The sequence below is a fragment of the Rhopalosiphum padi genome, chromosome 1, assembly GCF_020882245.1.
Source record: "Rhopalosiphum padi isolate XX-2018 chromosome 1, ASM2088224v1, whole genome shotgun sequence".
Classification (NCBI taxonomy): Eukaryota; Metazoa; Arthropoda; class Insecta; order Hemiptera; family Aphididae; genus Rhopalosiphum; species Rhopalosiphum padi.
Window position 1 is genome coordinate 74,862,548 of NC_083597.1, and position 9,240 is coordinate 74,871,787.

At 26.2% G+C, this 9,240-nt stretch overlaps 1 protein-coding gene across 1 annotated transcript; it reads left to right on the forward strand.

Moving 5' to 3' along the window:
- The first annotated feature begins 262 nt into the window (after positions 1-262).
- Positions 263-4,735, forward strand: LOC132918144 (serine/threonine-protein kinase 16). Its single transcript, XM_060979259.1, has 6 exons — positions 263-646; positions 1,229-1,472; positions 1,559-1,745; positions 1,822-1,976; positions 3,827-3,955; positions 4,050-4,735. The coding sequence occupies exons 1-6, from the start codon at positions 570-572 to the stop codon at positions 4,206-4,208; spliced, it is 951 nt and encodes a 316-aa protein (XP_060835242.1). The 5' UTR covers positions 263-569; the 3' UTR covers positions 4,209-4,735.
- Positions 4,736-9,240: the final 4,505 nt, after the last annotated feature.

Below are 9,240 nucleotides of genomic sequence, written 5' to 3' on the forward strand. Positions count from 1 at the left end.
ATACACGAATAATATTCGTATCCTATACTAGTTAATCTTCAATCGTGATGTATAGCTAATATCAATCGACTTTGGTGTCACTTCTATAATATTAAATAATCCACTATGACTATGTTACTATAATAGAATAATACTATGACATTGTTCTAAAACCGTACTTGTCATTTTAGTTGTAAGTCCATCTAGAATCAACTCCATTTTATCATGAATAAAGATAATATTTATTATCACGGTAGCTATTGATAAAGTGATAAATTGGATACCTACAATCAATGTGGATTCAATCCACCTTGCCTACAATTTATTTATTAAACGTGAAATAGATTAAAATTAAGCAACGTAGCTTATAGATAATTTTAAGTTCGTATTGATCTATTGTTCTTTATAAATTAAAAATCGCAAGATAATTATATTCATTATTCGTCATAAATTCGATTTGGTGACTCTTACTAATATTATTACCTATGCGTTTTAGTTAGTTGTCTTTATTTTTCGTTTCGGGTTGTAATTATTAAAATAATTGATGCCGTTTAACTATCACTGAACAAACTCCAAACCATTAATTAATCATGGGCTGTGCCTGTGAAAAACAACATGTCACAATACAGGATAACAAGTATTATGTGCTTGATCAAATTGGACAAGGGTAATTTTATTAAATGTACATAAATTTCTTGATCCATAGTATGGTCATTAAATAATTTGAGCTGTTCATAATGTGTATACATTAGAACTTTAAATATTAATTGACCGACGTAAATTATATAGGACAACAACAATAATATATTTTTTTTTACTGCTATTTTATAGCGTTGTAATTTTTTAATAGAATAAACAAATTATTAGGTACTATTATTTTAAAAAATAAATTCATTATGAGTTATATGATTCAATTTTTATTGTATTTAAGTATCAGATGTGTTAAGTAAATTTTAATGGATACACATTTCTTCAAGTATTTAACCATGATACAACTGTATTAATACTTATAGGCTATTCTTATTCTATATCACTAGTTTTTAAAAAAATTATTTTTATTTATTTTGTATTCTAATGAATACATATGGTGGAGGTACCTATCTAAAAAATTTATCTTAATATCACAATTGTCATTGAGTGTGAATCATTTACAATCTAAGTTTAGTGTATACCCAACATGTATATTTTAATCTATTCCTTGTATTTTTTAATATGATAATATTAATGTTTGTTTTTAAATATTTTTCAGTGGCTTTAGTTCAGTATTTCTTGTAAAAAATACTGATAATATAAAATTTGTATTGAAATGTATTTTGTGCCATGATCAAAAAGACCGTGAGAATGCCTGGAATGAAGCCAAAATCCATCAACTTTTACAAAGCAGTGGAAACAAATATATCCTTAATTTAATTGGATGCGGAATGATTGAAAAATCATTAGAATTTTCAAAAACACCAACGGATACATTTCTTATGTTATTACCTTATTATAAAGTAAGTAGATACCTACTTAGGTATAATTAATTCAAATATTGTGTAGATCACGTATAAAATGTATTTTTATTATTTAACTTATCTAGAATGGATCATTACATGACAATTTAGTTAAACCTCATTATCATATGGATTTGAAATATATATTAGAACATTTTCGATTGATTTGTTTGAGTGTGAAAACATTTCATGATCTATCTTATTCACATAGAGATATAAAACCTGCAAATATATTATTTAATGACAATAATGAACCAGTAATAATTGACTTAGGTGACTACTTCATTTGAGAGGTTGTTAAACTATTAAAATACAATTTAAATATTATTTTAAAGAATGTATTTCATAGGATCTGCTGCTCCTGCCAGAATAACAGTGACTTCAAAAAAAGAAGCACAAGAACTTTTGGATGAAGTAAATGAAAGATGTTCAATGACATATAGAGCTCCAGAATTGTTTAATATAGATATTAATTCTGTTATTGATGAACGTATCGATGTCTGGGTAAGAACAAAGTAATATACATTTGTACTCATAAAAAAGTAATTAAATTCATAGACAATACATCGACAGTTCAACATATTAAAATATTCTAAATTATTACTTTGTAAGCACACAATTCTTGTAAACTTTTTTTCTAAAATGTATTCTTAAAATGCTATTATATATTTCAAGAATTATCTTTAATTTCTCAAATAGATTTACCTATAAAATTGAAATAATTTAATTCAATGGTGATAAATCCGAGATTAAATATTTAGAGGAGGCGAAACATACAATGATGTAACAGTTAGTGGCATAGAATATAATTTAATGAAACTAATTTCAATACTCTCTTATGATATAGCTTATTATCCACCACCAAATCTAGGAAAACATTACATGTTACCATTGAAACTGGCAGCATTTTTGCTGAACTAATGATAGTTATAATTATTTCACAATATAAGAATATAACCCGTCAGCAATAATAATTGTGTTATATTGTATATTAATAATTATATAAAAAAAAGGAAAAAGTAGTTAACTGATCTTTTGTATAGTAGAGATTGAGTATATAACTTAAATTAATAATTAGAAATTAAGGTTTACAGTTGCGATCAATGTGCAATGGAATGCATATGAAGACGTGTGAGTTCACCAAATGGCGAGTTCGGTACATCACGCACTCCAGCACCTCTATATCTCGTTATTGTAATAATAAGTAACTGAAATGAATGTGATAAATATAAAGAAAAATTCTGAGTCAAGACAATCTATTAGTCTTCATAACAAATATTTTATTTTTAGTATAAATTATAGTAGGTTGAATTAATTTTACCGCAAACATTACATTTATTATAGTTACCCTTACCAGTATGAACTTCTGACAAAGAACTATATGTAACATTTTTTTAATTTTTGACTGAACAAAAAGTATTTTACCAATAATTATTAAAAAGAATAATTCACATGCCTACAAAGCTTAAAAAGAATTTAAATATTTTGAATTATATTACATACTTTTATAAAATACTAATATAAATGTTAAATAATAAAGATTTCAAGTATCTACAGTTATTTTGTTTTGAAACAACAAAATTCAGTTTGAATTCTTAAAAATAATAGGTACCTCTTATGAATAATTTATCCATCTATAGAAACTTTTAACATCTTAGAGCAAATTTTTTAGATTTAGATTCTCTTTTATTAATTTGTCAATTAACTGATTTAACTCAACAATTAATGTTTTTAAAATATTGAATTTACTGTTTTATTTGTGTTTAAATAATTATTTATTGGTTCTAATAAACAGTAAATTGTATTTATCAATAATTATATTAATTATATTATGTAGTACACTCAGCTCTGTCTTAAATAAAACTTTGTTCTTATATTTTTACTGTCATTAAAATATATTATATAATAACAATAACTGTCATTAAAAAATCTTGTGACTGATAAATTTAATAATTATTTTATTAGGTGTCCATTTAAATAAAAAACCATTAAATAAACTTGTATTGTTAAAATAAATCAAATAACAATTATTTTTTTATGCATATTTCATATTTACATAATATTATAACCACGGTATATACCGTGATTATAACTAATGTGAGTGTATTCGTATGACATTGACAAGTTATATTAACATTGTATGTTGCCTCGAAAAATATAGATATTTTATAGTTTATTTTTATCATAAATATTTTCTTATCTCTTATAAATTAAAATGAAGGTACAAGTTAAATTTAACTTAAATAAAGCATTATTGAAGTACATTTAAAGATTTAATTAAAGAAAATTATGAATATATATTTTTATTTAGTTTTTAATATTATACTAATTATTTTTATCTTTAATGTTTTTAGTCCTTAGGATGTTTACTGTATGCAATGCTTTATAAAAAATCACCTTTTGACTTGGTTTATGAACGAGGAGATTCTGTTGCTTTGGCTGTGATTAGTGGAAAAATATATTTTCCTCCAAATTCTAATGAAGTAATAATTTTTATAAATAACACTACTTTAAAATTATTCTCTTTGTTATACTTGGTAATATTATAAATGTTTTTTTTTTTTAATGTTATTTTAGAATGTCAACAGTTTGATAAAGACAATGCTAACAGTAGATCATTTCAAAAGACCATTTATAGATGATATATTAAAATCAGTTAAAGTTATTGATGAAAAATTTGATCAGGATTTTAATGATCATACAATTTTAAACTCAAATAATTATTGTACTGCTTAGAAATTATAATTAAAACATAGAATTAACATCATAAGCGAAATTTGAAAGGGGCTTGGGGGGCTAAGCCTGCTCAAAATCAATCATAGCCCCCCCCCCAAATGGTATGTATATATCCCCTTCTACCTTTATATATCTCAGAGAGCATACACAGTATATACATGCAAATTATAATAGTTCCCCTTCCCAATTTAAAACTCAAATTGCGCCTATGATTAACATCATAATAAAATCAATAATTGTCTATACCAGGGGTGGCCAAACGGTCGATCGCAAACAATTTCAAAGTCGATAGTGTTAGATTTTATGTTTAGGCTACGCACAAAGTTTGTTTCTTAATAATTATATATACTTAATAATAAAAAAAAACTTTAAAGAAGTCGATCCTCAAAGGTGAAGTATATTTTTAGTAGATCGCGTCCAAAAAAAGTTTGGCCGCCCCTGGTCTATACCTACTGATCCTAGTGTAATCTATTAGTGGTATCACTTATATTTTTACAAATATATGAATTAAATCAAAGTTATTTTTATTTTATTGCATTTTTACTTTGATTTTGAAAATGTTATTTGAAATTTATTTTTTATTCAAAATTTTAAATTTACAGTAATTTTTATTTTATTATTATTTTATTAAGATTAATAATGTTTAACTATATTAATTATACTCTACCAAGTTTTGTACTAATTCATTTATGTAAAATCTCAAATAACAATTTTTAAAATGCATAAAAAATAATAACTATTTAAACTTTCTATTTCATTTAATACTCTACATACTTTTTTTAATTTGAACAAATATTTAAATAATTATTTTTACTCTAAATTGATGCTTTTATTTATCTAAAAGTTAATCAATTTGATATTAAATATATATAAAATATAATTTAATGAAAATGTCTTATAAAATAATTTATCAGAAATCTTGCTTCAAAATAACGATTATCAATGTACAGTTTTGTTAAACAGTGGGCCATCTATAAAACTCCCCTCTACTTATAGGTTGTAAAAAAAATAATGTATTTCCTACACACATAAGACTGTTTGTTGCTTATGAATTACTCATAATCGTTTTCTACAAGACAATAACGGTTTGCGATTAGCATATCGTTTTAAATACGAATTAAATGTTACACGTCATAGTAAGCATAACGTATAATTACTACGTGTTGTAAACGAGATTTCGTTAGAAACTACTTGATAAATATTGTGGTCTTTTAAAGTGTGTTTTTTTAATGAAATAGACTACTAGTTTACCACTGTTTGGCGTTTGCCTTATTCACCTTTGACGGGCGTTTGTTGAACTAATAAATGTTCAATACAATACGTAATGAGTAATGGTATATTATGACGTACATCGTTTGTGTAAAACCAAGAGATACCGGCCGCACAGGTTATATAATATATTGGCTGCGACCTCCAAAATTAGGACAAGACAGGATATTACCGATATTGGACAATACATATTTTTTTTTTTTATGTTATTATAATTCATGATAAAATATAAATTCTTAAAAAATATACTTCCCGATAAATTTGGGAATATAATATAGTCAACCTTTGTACTAAATTATTACTATAAACCATTTTCTAATGCGACATGCAACTGTTAATAAAACCATATACCTAATATCTACCCTAAAGGTTAATTGCAAATACGATCATTAACAAAATACATATTATATTATTAATCGTGGTTGCAAGTAATAATTTCCTAAGCGAGCCGTTCAGAAGTCGATGTCACAATAATTTAATATCAAAAAATTACTTTTATATTTCTTACTGATATACCTATTGGATAAACGTTAATTAATAATGGATCATAAATTCATAATAAACTTAGGGCCAAAAGTATAATCAAATAGAAATAATTTGAATATTGCTGATTTGGGGATTTGGATGGACCTAATACAATCGTTTCGATGCCATATTGCCATCACATAAGATATCAGAAAATTAATAATCGTCAATCGATAATAATTTGATAGTACTTATAAGCAATTATTCTCGACGACCGATGTAGCACGTACGTGTTCGGTATATCGTACTCATATTATAAAATATAAATTTTAATGATTAATGATTTAAGTCTCAACTCTCAAGACGAGAAACTGATGAAATAAAAACCCCCTAAAACGATTCGTCCGTCAGATCGCAGTGTGCCCAAGACTGGGGGCAACTAGGCTACGTTCCATGCACTGTCAATTGTCCACCATGATAACAACCACTGTGGCCAATTTATCTGCCACATTTCCCGTTACGATGGCGTGAGTTGTCGTAGTTGTCCTGTCAACCAGTTCCGGCAATGAGTTAACCAATTGCTTAAATCACCATTGCTCGTTCGTATTATACTCTTTTTATCGAATACCGAAAATTCATTATCGCTCCCGTTCGGGTTGTTCTTCCCATACGTCACATCGACTAATAATAATAATAATAATAGTTATAATACATCAGTCGTTTTTAAATCGCCGTCGCCAATTTTTCCCAAGAACAAAATATAATTCAAAAAGACATTCGTTTCGCTTTAAACTGCCGGTTAGACGAAACACGTTTATATTATATTATTGTCGTCTGTCATTACAGTGTTGTAATACGCCCGCATCAAGGAGGTACGAATAACGCGCGCACACGACGACGAGATACTACACAAACAATTATTATTGTTCGCAATGTAAGCATTTTATTACGTTATACATAATATTATATTATATTATTATTACTGTTCTTTCAAATTGTCGTTAATAATTGTTATTTTACATAATACCTAGGTATATTGTATTATGCGTTTATTGATCGTGTCGTTATTATATTAATGTACGAATGATGATCGTTTTATTGCTACCGACGTGTGACGATGGTTTTTTTATATTACTTACATTCTTGTATTATAATTTTTAATGTATAGACGTCTCGATTAACTCCCACCCTTGGGTTTCTTGGCCTCACTTAATTGGGTGGCTATTATCCCCGTCTGTATAAATATAATCCAATGCATTGATACTATTGTATGATTATACAAATAAAAAAAATTATCAGCTTATTGTGAATTGTGATATATCTTAAAACAAATCGTATAATTTTTATTGAAGTGCTTAGTCATTCAGCAATAACTAATTATTTAGAAATTGGGATTAATAAAAATTTGATCATATTTTAAGACTTCTGTACACAATTTTGACTTAAGTTGTGTACTACTATGTAGTATCCTAAGACAAATAGATTATATTATACACTATTTGCACAAATATTATTGGAATTTAGTGATTAGGTTTGGGTGTTTGAATGGTATTTTAAAATATATCAAGCTTTGTATATTAATTATTTATGATATGATGTGAATAAAGATAAGAATTAGTTCTAACAGACATAACATGTTTCTGTAAACTAAGTTACTAAATCAAGGAATATACCAAATTTGTTTTTAAATTGTGTCTTGGAGGTATTTCACCATTAAATAAATGTACAACAAAATTACATTATTCTGATTATTATGATAGAAAAAAATAGTTAAAGAAAAATCAATACATTTTAATGTTTTTAATACAGTTATAATATATTAAAACATTCTATACAAGATTCAATAACTTACATAAAATTTAAAACATGCAACAGTGTGTTTACCTCAAAATGTATACAATACCATGAACTTAATATGAAACATATGCAATTATGTTGTACACCTTTTATATCATTATAAACAATATAATATACTAATAATAGTTGTGTACAACTACTATAGCAGGGGTCATCAAATAATATCTCAGAAAAGCCCCATGAGAAATCTTTTTTTCAGGGACTAAAAAAATTCAAAGTACAAATTTTTAACATTTTGATATTATAAAATTTTAAGTAATGATAACTTGTTTTTCTTGTTTATGGGCTGAATAAAATTTGTTTACAGGATGCCATTTGCCAACTCCTGATCCGAGATTGGTAAATTGGTTAATATAATACTTCAAATTTTATAATTATGGTATAAATATTGTATAAATAATATAAATTAAAAAATATTATGTGATTTTTATTATATCATGTTCTTGATTAAACTTTAAATGACAATGATTAAACAATTTCAAATCGGGTTATCATATTTATAGTACATTTTATCAATTGTTCCCTTAAGTGTACTTTATCAAGCATAATTCTTTTTTTTTGTGCTTCGTAATTTTATATGAGATTCTGACTGTACTTCTTATAGTCCGTTAACAAAATTAAAAATATTAGGATGAGGGCTGTAAAAGCATTGATTTAATACAGCATGATATGATTCACAACTATTTGTTGTAGTAACTGCCAATTCGGACCAAATATTTGGAGAAAATGTAGCATCAGTTGAGATATAAGTGTCTAGTTTATAATTGCAAATATCTGTATTTGCTTGCCATTTGGTTGTATAACTATTAAATCTTCTACAAAACATTCATCATTTACCAACTTTTTCAGGTGTTAAAAATGGCAAACCAAAAAACTATTTTAAAAAATTGCTTTTTTCTATGTTTAAACTGTTTTATAAATATAAGGTATTAATATTTTAGACCGATGGTTTATAACCGAAACCCAACCTACCTACTAACTTTTTATGCCCAGCACTCAACTTACCACTTTCAAAATGTGTACAAATCACAAACCCAATTTACCTAGCCCCTCCCCCCTGATTTATAGATACTTGGTAGGTAGGTACTAAATTATGGGATTTATGATCAAATATAAGGCAAAAATATTAAAAGTATTAGGATAGTCATTGTTGAAGAGTGATTATATGACAGTAATAGATGTAACACATTACTATACCTACTCCGTTTCATGAGAGAAGAAGATTCACGTTCTTTTGTCGGTTGATGCGCATCTCCCACCATTTTATAATCATTGTGGAAACCGTCAGGCATTGAAAAATGAGAGTGCTATTGATGGTGGCAGATGCAAGACTCATTATCGTCTCTCATGATATGAAATATAATTCCATTTTATAAAAATATAATTATTTAAATATCTAATAAACATCAAATCTAAAAGAAAATCTTAAATTGTAGACTTA

What these genes read in the sequence shown, in the direction of transcription:
- LOC132918144 (XM_060979259.1), top strand. Translation starts at nt 570, where the DNA reads ATGGGCTGTGCCTGTGAAAAACAACATGTCACAATACAGGATAACAAG. An exon ending in CTTGATCAAATTGGACAAGG is followed by an intron (nt 647 to 1,228) that starts GTAATTTTATTA and finishes AATATTTTTCAG; the next exon opens with TGGCTTTAGTTCAGTATTTC. An exon ending in ACCAGTAATAATTGACTTAG is followed by an intron (nt 1,746 to 1,821) that starts GTGACTACTTCA and finishes TGTATTTCATAG; the next exon opens with GATCTGCTGCTCCTGCCAGA.